The sequence below is a fragment of the Panthera onca genome, chromosome E1, assembly GCF_046562875.1.
Source record: "Panthera onca isolate mPanOnc1 chromosome E1, mPanOnc1 haplotype 2, whole genome shotgun sequence".
NCBI lineage: Eukaryota > Metazoa > Chordata > Mammalia > Carnivora > Felidae > Panthera > Panthera onca.
In genome coordinates, this window is record NC_138352.1 from 51,352,538 (window position 1) to 51,371,354 (window position 18,817).

At 40.6% G+C, this 18,817-nt stretch overlaps 1 protein-coding gene across 2 annotated transcripts in view; it reads right to left on the bottom strand.

Moving 5' to 3' along the window:
- Positions 1 to 18,817, bottom strand: part of UTP18 (UTP18 small subunit processome component) — a 42,605-nt gene that overhangs the window by 12,925 nt on the left and 10,863 nt on the right. For both annotated transcript variants that reach the window (XM_060646441.2, XM_060646440.2), the window contains exons 5-10: positions 18,003 to 18,091; positions 15,995 to 16,120; positions 15,721 to 15,895; positions 9,767 to 9,867; positions 9,448 to 9,538; positions 4,930 to 5,053 (exon numbers count right to left, since the gene is read on the bottom strand). In XM_060646441.2, the coding sequence (XP_060502424.2) occupies positions 4,930 to 5,053; positions 9,448 to 9,538; positions 9,767 to 9,867; positions 15,721 to 15,895; positions 15,995 to 16,120; positions 18,003 to 18,091 (706 nt within the window). The remainder of the gene's footprint in view (positions 1 to 4,929; positions 5,054 to 9,447; positions 9,539 to 9,766; positions 9,868 to 15,720; positions 15,896 to 15,994; positions 16,121 to 18,002; positions 18,092 to 18,817) is intronic.

An 18,817-nucleotide genomic window follows, 5' to 3' on the forward strand; every position in this document is an offset into this window, starting at 1 on the left:
ACTCGCACTGTCTACACCTTTCTGTGATGGTGGGAATGCTCTGTATCTGCACTGTCCTAGATGGAAGCCACTAGATGCACACAGCTACTGAACACTTAAAATGTGGCTAGCGTCACAAAGGAACAAACTTTTATTTTAATTAATTTAAATTGAACAAGCCACATGTGGCTAGTGGCTACCATGATGGACATGCAGGATCAGACTACCATACAAAGATGAAAGAAAAACTTTTGTTTATTTAGCTTTAAGTTACAGAAGACTAGCTCCCACATTCTTCAAACCCAGAGAGGTTACTGAAATCACAAAAATCCTGAAGCAAGTCTTAAGCTAAGGGTTTAAAATCCAGATTTAAGTAGGAGAAATAGCAAGCCAAGGTCATTTAGAGACTTAAAGAGATAAAAGATAAAGCTATGTAAAAGCTGAAGCACCGAATGGTTGAAGCCGACTTTCCAAAGGGATTATATATTGGCACAAAAGGATTCATACACAAGACAAACTGGACTGTAAATGTTCTTCTTGTGAGATTTCTTAATTAGCAGAACTCCCAGTAATTGTACCTTCATATATTTAAAAACATGAACACAGAGAGGTACACCTTTAAAAAAAGGCAGCAGCATGGTTAAGAGCTCAGGCTTTGTAGCCAGATGTGGGTTGTAATGTTGGCTCTACCACTTACTATTTGTGTGACCTTAACCAAGTAATTTAACTCCCAGTACCTCGCCCTTCTCCACCTGTAAAGTGGTGACAGTAGGACCTATACTGTGAAGTAGAAAATGAGAAATAGTTTACGTATGAAAAATATATGTACACACACATATATGTGTATAGTTAACATACACGCACATACATACGTGTATAATAACATATGGAAAACAACAATTCTTGGCACATGGTAAATGCTGGGAAAACATTTGCAAGTAAGGGACCCCTGGGTGGCTCAGTTGGTTAAGCATCTGACTCTTGATTTCATGAGGTCATGACCTCATGGTCTATGAGTTCAAGCCCCATGTTGGGCTGTGTGCTGACAGCACGGAGCCTGCTGGGGATTCTCTCTCTCTCCCTCTCCTGCTCGTGCTCGATCTTTTTATTCTAATTATTATTCAAAGTTTGAAATTACTTAAATGGGAACCATAATAAAAAGACAATTTTGTATATTTATAAGAAGTTGATGAAGAGTAGAATCAACAAATCTCTAATCACCTGATAGGACTTTGATCTGAAAATACAAAAGTACATATTTCTATAGCGTTCGCCTAAAATTCTCAAAATGCAAAGACCCCAAAGTGGTTTGTAGCTTGCACCCCAAGCAAAGGCAGGAGCCTAAGCTAGCGATCTGTGCCACAGCTGCAACAGGAGACATTGCCAATTTCCTCATGGTAAGCACAGAAAATAAAATAAAACAAAGGAGATTCTCCAAGTCACATTATGAGGTCATTTGAATTTGGTGAGGTCATAAGGACCTCTGCACACAAAGGGCTGTCACACCTCTTTCCCATTCTTCAATATACAGTGCTTTGTACATAGAGGACGTTCATATGTCTATTTCTTTTTTTTACTGATGGACTTCCAGACCAGCTAGGAAGTCACAGAACACTACTGCATTTACAGAAGATGCAGCAAAGGTACGATTTAACCACAGATTCCACCCAGTGGAGTGAGAGAGGCACTGCACCTGAAAAAGTAAGACCACAGGCCTCCAGACCCCACTCTGTCCATGTTTTCAGTGATCTCTGACAGAACGCTTCAGAGCATCAGTCCCTGTCTATAGAATGAAGGACAGTCCAGAGATGTCCCAAGTACATTCTAACAATGATGTTCTGTGTGAATTAACATCAAATTTTCTAAAAGTATATAGCATTCCTTACAGGAACAAATGCCATAAAAAACAGTAATATAAGTGAAAAGTGATCTCTATTTACAGCATACTCAGCTTTCCTACTGCTCTGTCAGAGCAAAACTGCAAAGCAAAGAAAGCATCTACTTTCTGTCAGGACACTGAATGAGAAGAATTAACAGATACAAACAGATGAGTTTTTAGATCAAAGGAGTTAATTCCTAACAGCAGGAGCCAAGACAGAGGAGTTTCACACCAGTACAGCAGGAGGAGGGAGAGGGCGGGAGAGGGCAGAGAGAGGAGAAGAGAGGCAGAGAGATGGGAAGAAAGGGGAGGAGAAAAGGAGAGAAAGGGAGCCAACACCTCACCAGTGGGGCTCTGCCTCTCCTGCCTCTGGCTTCTCCACCACCAGTAACTCTTCCCCAACCTCCCTAATAACTCCAGAAATTCCTCTAAGATTAAGGCCCTGCTTTACAAGTATAACAATAACAACCTAATTATGTTCTTGGACCAAGCACATCAGAGTTCCATTACACTGAGGGCAACTCAAATCAGTTTAAACTAGTATTAGACTTTTCCTATTTGGGTCCTTCAAAGGGCCCAATGAATAAAATGATAAAAGTGATTCAAAAAAGAGAGGCAAACTCTGGAGAACAGTATGGAGGTTCTTCAGAAAGTTAAAAAACAGAACTACCCTACGACCCAGCAATTGCACTACTAGGCATTTATCCACGGGATACAGGTGTGCTTTTTCGAAGGGGCACACGCACCACAATGTTTACAGCAGCATTATCAACAGTAGCCAAACTATGGACACAGCCCAAATGTCCATCAACTGATAAATGGAGTAACAAGATGTGGTGTGGGGCACCTGGGTGGCTCAGCTGGCTAAGCATCCGACTTCGGCTTAAGGTCACAGGTCAGGTCATGATCTCACAGTGTGCAAGTTCAAGCCCTGCATCGGGCTCTCTGCTGTCAGTGCAGAGCCAGAGAGCCTGCTTCGGATCCTCTGTCCCTGTCTCTCTGCCCCTCCCCTGCGTGCTCACTCTCTCACTTGCTCGCTCTCTATGTATAAAATAAAACATTAAAAAAAAAATATGTGTAGTGTATGTACATGTATGTGTGTATATTCATATATATAATCAAGTATTACTCAGCCATTAAAAGGAATGAAATGTTGCCATTTGCAATGACGTGAATGGAGCTAGAGTGTATAATGCTAAGCGAAGTAAGTCAATCAGGGAAAGACAAATACCGTATGATTTCACTCACGTGGAATTTAAGAAACAAAATAGATATGGGAGGGGGGAAAAGAGAGAGGGAAACAAACCATGAAGGAACTTTTTTTTTTTTTTTGGAGAGAGAGACAGCAAATGGGGGGGGAGAGGGGGCGGGGAGAGGGGGAGAGAGAGGATTCCAAGCAGGCTCCATACTGCCAGCACAGAACCCGACACAGGCTCAAAATCATGAACTGTGACATCATGACTTGAAACGAAATAAAGAGTCAGACGCTTAACTAAGCCACCCAGGTGCCCTAAACCATCAGACTCTTAAAGACACACAACAAACTGAGGGCTGATGGAGAGAGGTGGGTGGGGGATGGGCTAGACAGGTGATTGGCACTGAGGAGGGCACTTGTGATGAGCACTGGGCACTGTATGTAAGTGATCAATCACTGAATTCTACTCCTGAAACCAATGTTACACTGTACGCTAACTAGAATTTAGATAAAAATTTGAAAAGAGAAAAAAAAAGGCAAGGATCAGAAAAACACTAACTTCACAAATTTAAGTGAAGATCATTTCTGGGCAGTTCTGCTTAAAATTACTCAAAATTAGTATTTTGACAATGCTAGTCTTCGCTTTAAAGGAGCTTCATTCCCAGAAGTTGTGCTTACCACGACTGCTGCCACAGTGCACACACTCTGCACAAATGCTGGGCTCACACTGAGACAGCCCTCCCTACAGGTGCCACAGGGGTGGTGACCAGGGAGAACACAGGACAGGGAGGGGCCTTCCTCTAAGGCTTTATTTCGGCTGGGTCTCCAAGCTCCACAGCATGGTCCCACTTTCCCTTCCTCCAGGCCCCAAAGGTAACCAATTTTCAAATGGTGGTGGGCATGTTCCCCAATTTTAACCCTGAAGGGAATGAAGTGAAAAAAGAATGGGGAATATGCTGTGCTTCCAGATGGTAAGACCCGCTTCATCTCTCACTCAGGAAGGATTTGACTGAAGTGGTGTCCAGTCTAAGAAAGTCATAAAAATCCACTGTTGGAAGCTCTAAAGTTACAGGTGCTAATGAGTGGTTTGGTAGGTAAGATGATTTAGAAACACAGGTAAGATGTATCCAATGCCTCCTCCCACCACGCAGCTTTAGAATCAAGTAGGAGAATAGCGTCATCTTTTCCCGAGTGTAATAACCATTTTTTTCCCAATGATAATACAATAGCATGCTCTAGGTAGTATTTTCGAGGTGTCTACGATATTAACAAACAGTATTTCTAAGGAACATATATTTGCTTTATACCACTAGCCAGACAAAGAAAACTATGCCTTAAGGGGCGCCTGGGTGGCTCAGTAGCTTGAGCGTCTGACTTCAGCTCAGGTCATGTTCTCAGTTTGTGAGTTCAAGCCCCGCATCAGGCTCTGTGCTGACAGCTCGGAGCCTGGAGCCTGCTTCGCATTCTTGTCTCCCTCTCTCTCTGCCCCTCCCCTGCTCACACGCTGTCTCTCTCTCAAAAATAAATAAAGATTAAACAAAAAATTTAAAAAAAAAACAAACTATGCCTTAAGTAGCTTCAAATTTAACTTGTTCTGTATCCTTGTCAATGGCAAGAAAACTAAAACAGCAAGAAAACTTGATGTGATCAAATGAATATTTCAAATATAAGAAAAACTACAATGATATAAAGTAGTGCTATAACCACCATTACTAAATACTGCATTAAGAATGCAAAAAAAACTGGGTCTACTGATTTTCTATTACTGAACAGTTTATAAACAAAACCACTTAAGCATCATGCAGTATATTCAATTCTTTAATATTTTCTCATTAGTACAATGGGATTAAGGTTATAAGAACCTCTCTTTACCTACCCACAAGCCACATACTGTCCATTCCTAGATGTGGCAATGCTTAATCCATATAAACTGCCTTCATCAACGAATCTGTTAAGGCACTTTCTAGAGTTCACATCCCAAACATACACTTCCCCATCGCCTGAAAGAAAGAGCCAAAAGGGTTTGGTTAATGTTGCTTTAAACTTGAAAGCCAAGTGAACTGACCATTCATTCTTAGCCACACTTTATTTTTTTTTTATTTTTTTTAAATGTTTTTATTTATTTTTGAAGGAGAGACAAACAGAGCATGAGCAGCGGAGGAGCAGAGAGAGAGGGAGACGTAGAATTTGAAGCAGGCTCCAGGCTCTAAGCTGTCAGCACAGAGCCCAATGCGGGGCTCGAACTCATGAACTGTGAGATCATGACCTGAGCTGAAGTCAAGATGCTTAACTGACTGAGCCACCCAGGCGCCCCCTCTTTGCCCCACTTTAACAGTACAAGAGACTACAAACAAAAACTCCCTATAAATGTCCTAGGTCTAGAAAACTGACCTAAAAGGATTCCTTGTATACATTTCTACATGTAGAAAATGCATCCTCAAATAGCCATTAATAAACAGTATCTTTAAGTTTAGAGTGAAAACCACAAACTCTTGGCTTGAGTTGAGCTTTCAGACAGAACTTCTACATTTCACTCAGATGAGTTATTAGAGCAAAAAAACTTAAAATAACAAAAAACAAAATACTTATCATCATAAGTTCCAATATCCATCAATAGGCAGAGCACCTATTTGTAGGGTAAGTTGATTAATATATCAAACTGATGATGATGGCAATGACAGAGAAAGCGGAAAATAAACTGATCCAGACCACAAGAAATTTATAATTTATGATACATACAGCATATCTATTACCAAGTCACTTAAATGATAAGAAATGCTAACACGCTAACTGTGAGCAATAAGCACAAATAGTTTAGAGAAAGAAGAATGTGGGTAAGATCAAGGAGGATGTTAAACCTGAAAAGAACACAAATATTTTCATGATAGAAATGACCATCGGGGCACCTGGCTGGCTGTCAGAAGATCATGCAACTCTTGATCTCAGGGATCATGGTTCTGAGCCCCACACTGGGTAAAGGAATTACTAAAAAAAATAAATAAACTTCAAAAAATAAAAAGAAAGGACTATTGCCAAAATCAGTCCTTATTCTTTTTTCTCTCTCCTATAAGCACAATACTGATGATCACTGTCTTCTTCATACCCATTTACAGATTTTTTTTTTAATCTTTATTTATTTTTGAGAGGGAGGGGGAGGAGCATGGGGAGAGGGGGACAGAGGATCCAAAGCAGACTCCGCACTGACAGCAGAGAGCCCAATGGGGGCTTGAACCCACAAACCGCAAGATCATGACCCAAGTCGGAAGTCAGATGCTCAACTGACTAAGCCACCCAGGCTCCCCATTTACAGATTTGTATAATGATCCTACATTCATCTCAAAAGTGTCTCCTCACTCACCCATTTCATCTCTGTCTTTCCTGCGGATATTGTGCTAAAGTTCACTTTTCTATACTCTTCTCCTCCCAATGAGAATTCAATTAATCTCACTGTTTCAAATATTTCCTTGACAAAGATTTTCCAGGCTGGCATAAAGGTTTAGATTAAGCAGTAATAAAATATATTTGGAAAAACTGAACAAGGTCAAACATGAAATTCTTTGTGTTTGCCTGTACAGTAATGTTACGATAAAGGAAAGCATTTACAGATTAGCCCAGCTAGCAACACACTAAAATGGGAAGAGAAGGGAATGATGGCAGAAAGGTCATCTAGATGTTACCAAAGCTGGACTTTTGATTACTCGTCCCCCTGCTTTTACAGGACCTTTGTTATAGAAAATAAGACCTCCACCATCATGACCAATTTTGTAAATACTTCACATCTGCACCTAATTCACATACCAAATTTCAGTATCTCTGACCCTCCACCTCTTCTCCCCGACTCTGGCCCCTCAGGATCCAAGGGCCATTACATTAGGAACATCACTCTGAACCAGTATTTATTCCTTACCTCTCATGAAATCTATTACAATAGTTGATTAAAAAAATACAAATGTGAGTAACTCAACTTTGTGAAAGTTTGATTCTAGGACAAAACCAGAACATGGCAGAAAACATGAATATACACCTTGCCAAAGAAGACATCCAGATGGCTAACAGACACATGAAAACATGCTCAACATCACTCATCATGATGGAAATACAAATGAAAACCACAAAATATCACCTCACGCCTGTCAGAATGGCTAAAATTAACAATGCAGGAAACAACAGATGTTGGCAAGGATGCAGAGAAAGGGGAACCCTCTTACACTGTTGGTGGGAATGCAAACTGCTGTGGCCACTCTGGAAAACAGTATGGAGGTTCCTCAAGAAACTAAAAATAGAATTACCCTACAATCCAACAACTGTACTATTAGGTATTTACCCAAAGGATACAAAAATACAGATTCGAAGGGGTGCACACACCCCCTAATGTTTATAGGAGCATTATCAATAGCCAAACTATGGAGAGAGCCCAAATGTCCACTGACTGATGAATAAAGATATGGGGTGTGTGTGTGTGTGTGTGTGTGTGTGTGTGTGCGCGCGCATATACATACATACACATACACACACATACTGGACTATCACTCAGCCATCAAAAAGAATGAAATCTTGCCATTTACAATGACGTGAATGGAGTTAGGGTATTATGCTAAGTGAAATAAGTCAATAGGAGAAAAACAAATACCATCTGATTTCACTCATGTGGAATTTAAGAAACAAAACAGATAAACATATGGGAAGGGGGAGGAAGAAGAGAGGGAAACAAACCACAAGAGACTCTTAATGACAGAGAACTATGGGTTGATAGAGGGAGGTGGCTGGGGGATGGGCTAGATGGGTGCTGGGTACTAAGGAGAGCACTTGTTGTGATGAGCAGCAGGTGTTGTATGTAGGTGATGAATCACTGAATTCTATTCCTGAAACTAATACTGCACTGCATGTTATCAGACAATAAATTAAAAAAAAAAAAAGGAAAAAAGAAACAGAACAAAAATTAAACAAAAGTTAATGCCAATGTTAATCCTTTTTTTAAAAAAAGCTTTTAAAACTTTTTAATCCAGTTGTAAGTCAAGTAGATGTACTTTACAGCATGGTGACTATAGTTAATAACACAGAACTACCTATTTGAAAGCTGCTGAGAGTAGATCTTAAAAGTTCTCATCACAAGAAAAAAATTAACTATGTGTGGTGACAGATAACCAGACAATGTGGTCATCATTTTGCAACATATACAAGTATCAAATCATTATGCTGCACACCTGACTAATTTAATGTTATAGGTCACATTACACCTCAAAAAAACAACAAAACTAATGCTATATTATCAAGTGCTCTTAGCTGAGGTATAGCAAAAATTCTGCAAAAAGGCCCCACAGAGATTGCAGAGTAAGTACTGACACAACCACCCTGATGCCTCCCCCTACCCAGCAGCACGAGCTACACTGAGATTAGGATGGCCCCAAGATTCTGTGGGAAAGGGAGCAAGAGTCCAAAAAGGCACAGGATGATCAGAAAGGCAGAAGAGCAGGAAAGTGCAAGATTAGAGTCTGTCAAGGATGACTGACAACTGGCCAACTGTACCACAGAAATGTCAGAGGGTGAGCTCTGAATTGTTTTCAATCAATTATGAAGAACATTCAAGACATTACCCAAGTGAAAATGTACTGTTAAAAGAAAAAAGGTGAGGATTGTAAGTAACTTTCAAAAAGAAAGGGAGTCTGAGAATGAATCATTTTTTAAGTAAGCGTTTTCTTCCCATCTTCTCCCCAAACATGTTAACATGATTAAATATGGTTAGCCCCTATTTTGTTTATTTATTTTGAGAGAGAGAGAGAGAGAGAGCGCAAGCGTGTGAGTGCAAGCGGGGAACAAGCAAAGACGGGGACAGACAGAACCCCAAGCAGGCTCTGCAATGTCAGCATGAACCGTGAAATCGTGACCTGAGCCGAAATCAAGAGTCGGATGCTTAACCTACTGAGCCACCCAGGAGTCCCGGCCCCTCACCGTTAACATGTTAGCATGTTAAATGTGTAGCCCTTCACTATCACTAGTCAGTAAATAAGAAGGCAAATGGGGGGCGCCTGGGTGGTTCAGTCATTTAAGCGGCCAACTTCAGCTCAGGTCATGATTTGTGAGCTGGAGCCCTGCATCAGGCTCTGTGCTCTGCTGACGGCTCAGAGCCTGGAGCCTGCTTCAGATTCTGTGTCTCCCTCTCTCTCTGCTTCTCCCCTGTTCACACGCTGTCTCTCTCACTCTCAAAAATAAACGTTAAAAAAAAAATTATTTTTTTTTAAAAAAGGCAAATGGTAATGACAAATCCTAAAAATAAAAAATTACTTTCTTACTAACATAAAAAAGTCTAAAATCAAGCACTGTTTTTGGTTAAATCTGAAATGAAACATATCCAAAGCTTCAAAAAAGCTTTAGATGATCATGTCAATTAACCCACCTGAAGAGGCATACATTCTCTTACTATCTGAAGAGAACGTGGATGCTGCAACCCTTCCATTAATTTTCATGCTGCCAATCAGTTCTTTAGTCTGAAAAAACAACATTACTTATCAAATTGTTAGGAGGTACACAGAAGAATCACACTGGGAATAAAAACAATGTAGGTCTGTTTTGTTATAACTATTTGACTTTGTTTTTCCCTATAGTCAAAAGTTCTCCCCAAGTCCTACTGTTGCCCTCTGCTTGAGATGATTCAAGACCATCCCTCCACTAATGTCTTATCCTAAAAGAACAAGCAACCACCAATAAGCATTCACCTTCATTGACAGCAAATGAAGATATCCAGCAACACCATTTATCAGCAAGAAGGACCCATCTGGAGAGACTTCAAAGCTCCTCACTATCTTCTCTTTCAAGCCTAAGAGAGGAGATGAATCAATAAGGATTAATATGATTTTCAGTTACATTATCTTTCACTAGCAACTGAGAGTTCCTTACCTTCTAAAATAAAAAGTGCCTCAAACTAAAAAAAAAAGCTAGGGTCAGACTCTGAAGAAGTCTGACCCCATGCATCACTGAGTATGACCCAAGTATAAGGTCATTACAAAGTGCTCACTTTTCTTCTCTGTCTTGTTTAACATTCACCATTTGAATGACTGGCTAGAGATTCAGCTCTCCAAACAGTAAACATAACAACTAATTTTCCAAATGTACACGGTGACATCTGTAATTAACTAAAAGGATAAATTATACTTCCTTCTCACAAAGTTCATTACCAGAAGAGAAATACACAGACATCAGAGACTGCTAAAACATAGTAACATATAGAAACTAGTTGTTGGCCACCTACTAAACATCCCATGATGAATGAGTCCAGTCCTTAACTTTGTGGATCCAAAAAGGAAAAAAAGGAAAAGAGAAAATCACGAAGTGTCATTGTATTCAAGGGTCGATCAGCTTCTCAAAATGTGACTCGTGTAACCAAACCACATGAGCTAAGTATATAAACCAGAGAGTCAATTTACTTATTTACAAAGGGATATGTTCCTTTTCCGTGCCTAAAAGATTCAGATTAACCATTCAAGAGACTCTTTCCGACAAGACTGCTTAGTGAACAAACTTAATAAAAAAGTGCCTAATAGAAAGGATACCTAAAGAATAGGTACAACTGGGGGAAGGGAAGCAAGTGGCCAGGGGGATAGAGTGGAGTAGACTTTTCACGTCTGCTCTTTCCTATGTACTGGATTTTTGTACATTTGAATGTATCGTTTAGTCAAAAAAAATATTATTTTTCAATCGTTTTAATATTTATTTATTTTTGAGAGAGAAAGAGAGGAGACACAGAATTGGAAGTAGACTCCAGGCTCCGAGCTATCAGCACAGAGCCTGATGTGGGGCTTGAACTCACAAACTGTGAGATCATGGCCTGAGCCACAGTCGGGTGCTTAACCAACTGAGCCACCCAAGCACCCACCCCCGCAAAAAAAAATGATTTAAAAAAATGTTTGGGGCACCTAGGTGGCTCAGTCAGTTACGCATCCAACTCAATTTAGGTTCAGGTCATGACCCCATGGTTGTGGGACTGACCCTCACATCAGGCTCTACACTGAGCATGGAGCCTGCTTGAGATTCTCTTTCTCCCTCTGCCCCTCTCCCCGGCTCACGCTTTCTCTCTCTCTCTCTAAAATAAATAAAATGAGGGCCGCCTGGGTGGCTCTGTTGGTTGAGCGTCCGACTTCAGCTCAGGTCATGATCTCATGGTCCGTGAGTTCGAGCCCAGCGTCAGGCTCTGTGCTGGCAGCTCAGAGCCTGGAGCCTGCTTCGGATTCTGTGCCTCCCTCTCTCTCTGCACCTCCCCAGCTCATACTTTGTCTCTCTCAAAAATAAATAAAATAAAATGAAAAACATATTTTAAAGTTGCTAAATTAAAACATTAATCAAAATAAATAAATTTAGAAAAACCTAGTGAAGACCCTTGTTCCCCTACCAGAAAATGCTGGTTTAGCAAGCTCCCACAGACCACTTCTACCCTTTTAACAGTCTTTATCCAGATGGTTTACAATCTTACAAACTGGGCCTCCTACTCTAATCCTGACTCCACAGACTATACCCTATATTCCTTGATGGAAATCAATCCAGACACATATTTCCAATTACTGGAGTTACTCCTGCTAGGGATGACCAGTCTTCTTAACTATGAACCTATTCCTACCTAGGGTCATTTCATCCCCAAATCTGGGCAAACTTTAGGTTCTGACTACCGTAGACAGAAACAGCTCTAAACAGAAGGAAAATACCATTACATGATGAAACAGGAAGGGAGGCTGATTCTAGCACAGTGTGAGGCTGCAGGTGGAACCCTTTCCCCCCCAGACCCAATCCTACTGACACAAAACTGGGTGGAAGAAATGCAAGAGAAAACTAAAAAGCCTACAGCTGAGGGCCACCAGACCACGGAAGGATATGGCATCATCAGAGCAACAGAGAACAAAGTTCCCTCATACTGTGCAGAGAAACCCAGTGTGGCAAAGTGCCAGCGGCTCATTACATAGGTGGCTAGAAGACCTTATGCATTTAGCCTGAGTAAGCTTGCTGTTTTGAGGGAATTCAGGAGAGGGGAGTGTCTTCCAGAAGGAAATACTGGACTTAGAACAAATAAGGATAGGTAGCTGCTTTAGCAATTAATTGGAAAAATAAGAAACACAACTATATTTTCATCCAAAACTTGCAGTATACTAGCTATATGTATACAGTACTTTAATTTTAACCCCCAAAAAAGTGATAATAAATGCTAATATCAATACTGCAATTGCTTCTTACAAATGGTGAACCTTCCAAAATAGAAACCAGATAAAATTTATAAAATGGCCTTGAGAAAGAAGATACGATGCTTTAAAGGTGTCAGATATAAATCTTTTTATAGATCGGTGAATGAGATTTTTAGGCCAACTAATAAGCAACTGATAAGAAAAGGAAAGGCCAATTTAATTATAATAGTGCCAAATTCCATAGGATGGAAAGTGGACTTCGCTGTGATCTGTCATCAGATAAATGATATGCTGCTCCAAACAATGGCGGCAGTTACCACTGAGCATTTACCATGTGGCAGGTGCTAATTTAGGAGCTTATAAAAAATTATCTCTTTTGAACAAACTGAAGGCTACCAGAGGGGAGGGGAGGGAGTGATATAGGTGACGGGGATTAAGACGTGCACCTGTGATGAGCACAGGGTGATGTATCAAACTGTTGAATCACTGTATTGTACACTTGAAACTAATATAACACAGTATGTTAACTGGAATTAAAATAAGAACAAAACAAAAACGAAATAAAATAAAAAATTTTTAAAAAAGTATCTTTCAATATTTAGGACCCTCTATTTCAAAGAAAGAAAAAACTGAAGCTCAGGTATCACACACCATAGTGCCTATAATCAAAATGGCTGCCTGAGCAACTAATTTAATTCCCAAATTGTCAAATTCCTTATGCGTTTACCTGGAACAAGATATCTCTCGTAAGAATTACCCTTATAAATGAATCGGGGCGCCTGGGTGGCGCAGTCGGTTAAGCGTCCGACTTCAGCCAGGTCACGATCTCGCGGTCCGTGAGTTCGAGCCCCGCGTCAGGCTCTGGGCTGATGGCTCGGAGCCTGGAGCCTGTTTCCGATTCTGTGTCTCCCTCTCTCTCTGCCCCTCCCCCGTTCATGCTCTGTCTCTCTCTGTCCCAAAAATAAATAAAAAACGTTGAAAAAAAAAAATTTAAATGAATCAACAGAAACTGTTTCTGGAATCTGAACTAGTAATCTGGGGTTCTCAAAATTTTTGTGTGTCAGTCTCGTGAAGCGTATGATCCCCCTCTCAAAATAACAGTTGTTCAAAACTTTCATAACTGAAGGAAATGCTAAACTTCAGTTATAGGTTAGTGAAAATAAAGACGTAATGTTTTTCCCATCTGATTTTACATACCCCTGAATTCTATCAGAATTTTGAGTCCGTGGACCCGACATTATGAACCCCATCAGTTAATGGAACTATCAATTCAAAATTCTTCAGAATGCACCAATTCTGCATTCTTCATTTTTCAAGCTTGCATTTAAGACAGTGAATGAGTTTGGTGCGCCTGGGTGGCTCAGTCGGTTAAGCGTCCAACTTTGGCTCAGGGCATGATTCACAGCTTGTGAGTCTAAGCCCCACGTTGGGCTCTGTGCTGATGGCTCGGAGCCTGGAGCCTGCTTCGGATTCTGTGTCTCCCTCCCTCTCTGCCCCTCCCCTGCTCACGCTCTGTCTCTCTCTCTCAAAAATAAACATTAAAAAGATAATAAAAAAAAAAAGACAATGAAAGAGTTCTGAGGTGTATAAGTTTGCACATTCTAACCAGTCAGCGATTTTTCTAATTCTAGTGTCCTTAGTTTCTTGAGTTATTTACAGTTTTATAGTAATAGACTGAAAACAGTGTTCAACAACCAACCCCACCAAAAAAAAAAAAGTTTAATTTATCATTATCACCATTAATGAGCCAAGTTATGCTTACTGAGGAAAGAGGAGGGGAAATATTGAGAGCAAAAGATAAATACCACGTCTTAGAAGAAAGTTAGTGGTCAGATCCACACTCCTGTGCACCAGCAGATCCACAGTAACCATCACTAACTGCCTGTGGGCCAACCCTGGGCTTGCTTTTCCCAAGAAGATGCAAGGCAAGGATGGACAAAAGCCCACTCCTTTTCATAAGTGGAATAATAAGTAAAAACACTAACACTACGTGTTGTTTTCTGCTACAACATGGGGGGACTATCTAAGGCTTTTCAACTCAAAGTGAGGTCCATGGACCAGCACCAGCACCATCAACTAAGAGCTTGTAAGTAATGCAGAATCAGGCCGACCTCAGACCCACAGAACCACAATCTGCACTTTAACCAGATCCCCAGGTAATTCATATGCACATTATGTCTGAGAACCACTGGTTTAAAGCATTCTTAAACTAAGAATCCACTGAAGGTGTCTGGAAACTTAGGAAACAGAAGATTGGGCACACTGAACACAAACACCATAAATGTTTCTAAAGCTGGCCTTGTTCACTTGGAACCATTAGTAGAAAAAAGACTACACAGAGCCACCCCGGTCCTTTACAGCCCCAAACATACACGCAGTCTAACAAGGAGATGGTCATGGAGCCACAGCGCTGTTCGCACCACCTCTCAAGACTTAAAATGCTAACCCAGCCAACCTCACTACGAGGGAAACCAAAGTTCACAGAGGGTTCATGACTGCATCACTGCATTTTGTGGTGATGTGGGTCGGGCATGCAGGGGAAGAATGGGTAAGGCAGAGGAAGATAAATTTTCACCTAAAAGATTTTTTAAATAGTTTTTAAAATATATCACAACCGGCAATGAGAAATAATGAAATATGGCCTTTTGTAGCAACGTGGATGGAACTGGAGAGTGTGATGCTAAGTGAAATAAGCCATACAGAGAAAGACAGATACCATATGGTTTCACTCTTATGTGGATCCTGAGAAACGTAACAGAAACCCATGGGGGAGGGGAAGGAAAAAAAAAAAGAGGTTAGAGTGGGAGAGAGCCAAAGCATAAGAGACTGTTAAAAACTGAGAACAAACTGAGGGTTAATGGGGGGTGGGAGGGAGGGGAGGGTGGGTGATGGGTATTGAGGAGGGCACCTTTTGGGATGAGCACTGGGTGTTGTATGGAAACCAATTTGACAGTAAATTTCATATATTAAATAAATAAATAAATAAACATTAAAAAAAAAATAAAACAGGAGTAGAACATCAAAAAAATAAATAAATAAATAAATAAAATATATCGCAACCTCCAAAAATAGTGCTTTATTTCTTTTAAACGTAAACCAAAAATCTATTACAGACACTGGAAGAACAAGAAGAGTATCCAAATTTCCCGACTACCAGAGAGGAGAAAGTTTATCCGAGGACGTGGAACTCAGGTTTTCTAGCTCCCAGGCTCTTTCAGCTGCATAAATTGCTAATTTTATAGCCAAGTATTTGCAACTGCTTTTCAGGTCTGGGGGACATATGTTTCTAAATTATGATTTTCCTGTAAGCGCTCAATAAAAAGTTCCCTATTTTCATTCAAACGTATCATCTCAACACAATAACATTTCCCAAATACCAAACTAATGGCACTCTTTTTAAGAATCCTATGGGAAAGAAGTGGTTGTAAATTCTGTTAAGTGAACTCAGTCGTGGGCTGGCAGGGAAGGTGTGTGACCGGCTGCCTGTTCAATAGAAACCTTACCTCTCACTTGATGCACAGGAATTAACTTTCCGGCCAGCATATCATAAACATAAAGAACCTTGCTGTGGACACTCGTGGCTAAAACCTCTTCTCCATTAGCACTAAAACAAGACTTATAGATTGGAAACTTTTCCAAATAGATGCTCTGGATTTTAGGATTTGTTTTTCCATCAACCTATAAGGAAATGCAAAACATTCCTTTTGGTTATTTCCACAGACTGTATCCTGGGAGTCAATACGTCTCACTACAAGTTTTTCACGTAAAAATGCACACCTGAAACAGCGATATGGCATTATCCAGAGCAGCAACCATCACAACCTGCGCACGAGGATGGAATTGCACAGACGAAATCCTGGCTGTAGTCGGACGTTCTGCGTTAGCATGTTGACAATTCTTTATCTGGGGAAAAATAAAGCTGGAATTTTATCAATTCAAATGGGTGGACATTACATTCTTCAAAGCATGGAGGAAAAATACAGTAACATAGCTTATAACATAGAACAAAGTGCACTGGAACGGTAACCAGAAGACCCCAGCTCTACCAACTAGCAAGTCATTCTACTATGCAGTGATCCATTTTTACCATCTTTCAAGTGAGGGGATGAAATCGTTATGGTCTTAGAGCACCAGGATACAGTCATTTCCTCATGATATACCCATAAATGTTAGCAGACTTTGACTTCCAGGGATATTTTACTTAAAACTCTAGTGTCTACTAGAGTAACATCTAACGTTACTCTAGCGTCTTTGCAATCATGGCACAAAATAAGAGGCACTATGTAATCATCCCCGTGGTTCTATGGTTGGCATGGACAGCTTATGTTCTCCTCTCAGCATACATGGTTGCTAGTTTAAACTATTTTTTTTTTTTTAACATTTATCCACTTTTTGAGAGACACAGCATGAGCAGGACAGGAGCAGAGAGGGAGACACAGAATCCGAAGCAGGCTCTAGGCTCTGAGCTGTCAGCACAGAGCCCGATGCAGGGCTTGAACTCATGAACTGTGAGATCATGACCTGAGCTGAAGTCGGACACTTAACCAACTGAGCCACCCAGGCACCCCAACAGGGTTACTAGTTTAAAGCAGCGATGATCCTGGGGCACCTGGGTGACTCAGTCGGTTAAGCGTCTGACTCTTGAATTCATCTCAGGTCATGATCTCATGATTCCTAAGTTCAAGCCCCACATCAAGCTCTGTGCTGTCAGCTTAGGATTCTCTCCCTCCCTCTCTCTGCCCCTCCCCTGCTCGCTCGCTCTCAAAACAATTAAACATTTTTTTAAAAACTCAATTATACAAGTATACATACAATACATACAAGTATACAATACAATAAAGCGATTACTATATGGATGTTTTGTTTGTAACAAATGAAGTTAGATTTTTATGTAACTGCATTTTCAGTGGAGGTAAATTTACCATATGAAGAGCTGAATGAATTGTCTTCACAAGGTGGGGGGAAACACAATCTCTGTCTCCTAGTGATTTGCCATAATAGGGTTCCCTCCCCCAACTAAAGCATGCCACCATTTTATAATGGGGAAAAATACCTATGGCAGAGACAGATCTGGTCATTTAACAGACACTTAAGCACTGTGTTGGGTAGGCACGTCGTTACTGCAACGAACAAGTTAGATACAGTGATGAGTTGGAAAGTAATTAACATAGACCACTTCAGACAAGCTAGCCAGGAAGGATGTAAGTGTCATCTAACGAGGAAGGTACAAATCGATTGGCCACCAGCAGTATTTAAAGAACAGACACTCAGGAGGAAGAGTGAAGGTGTGAGGCAAGAAAGTATTTGGCATGTTCAAGAAACAGAAAGAAGGCCTAGGGAACTTGGGTAGGAAATAAGGGGAAAACTTCTAACATGAAGTTTCAGACGTAGGCAGATGCGAGATTACGAAGGGCAGTGTAGACTGTGATAAAGAGCTCAGAAGTTTTCAAAAAGCAAGGAAAAGTGACAAGACTGAGGTTTCATTTTTTGAAGACCCCCCCCCCCTGGCTCCTACTAAATGAAGAATAAAGTGAAGTAGGAAACCAGTCACGAAGCAAGAGAGGACAGGGCAGGAACCAAGCTAGTGCCCGTGGAAATGAAGAGAAACCCAAAAGGAGAAATCAAATACAACTTTCAAAAGATCCCTGGGATATAATTTGATCTTCTTGACCATTTCTGCAAAATAAATAACAGCAACACGTTTAATCCCACAGATAACAGGAATCCATACGTTTGTAGCAGGAAGCACACTGGGCGGGAGAGACCCAACTTCACCAACTCTCACCTTTAAGATTCCTTTAGGAAGAGAGGTTGATGTGGATATGAAATTCCCAGTCCTTTGCAACAAATCATCTTCATCCTCTTCACTTTCATCTAAGTCAAACAAACCCACAAGGCTGATCTTTAGAATCAATGAGATGGCCAGTACCTTCCGCAAACATCTGCATTCCAAACTTCAATTCCCCCCCACTCCAGCCTCCAATCTCAATCCCTTTATTTAAGCTGCAATTAGTAAAAGTAAAACAGCAAAATAAATTTGAGGGTGGGGGGATGACAGAGAATTCAATTATATGGTTAAAATAAAAGCCTGACTCTGGAACGAAAGGTACACATTCACACACAGTGACTAAAACAGGATGCAAAAAATAAAAGTCAGTATTCAATTTGAAAAGGACAATTCACAATTACAGCCAAATTGGCAATAAGGTAGACAGCAGATCTAGCTTAATTCACATGAAAAAAGATTAACACTTTTAGTTGTAGGAGAGATCAAGGTCAGCAAATTGTGTATCATAACTTCAAAGAGACCTAATAGGGCTGATTTTTTCCTGATGATTCTAGCAAAGAGAGCCAAGAAGCTGGGCAATAGTTCCAAAACACTCATGGGGATGAGAGCAAAAACCAGCACTAAAAGTCCTCTGAGGTTCTGAAGGGAGTCTAATAAACCACCAGGCTTCAGCATGGGGCCATAAAATGCTACATACACCAAGGATCAAGGGTGAAATTAAAGAATCATAAGAAAATCCTCCATAAACTGAAACCCAGCTTTGAATCCTTACAATCTCTCACTGGAGATGCTTGGGACTGCCAGTGCCCCTT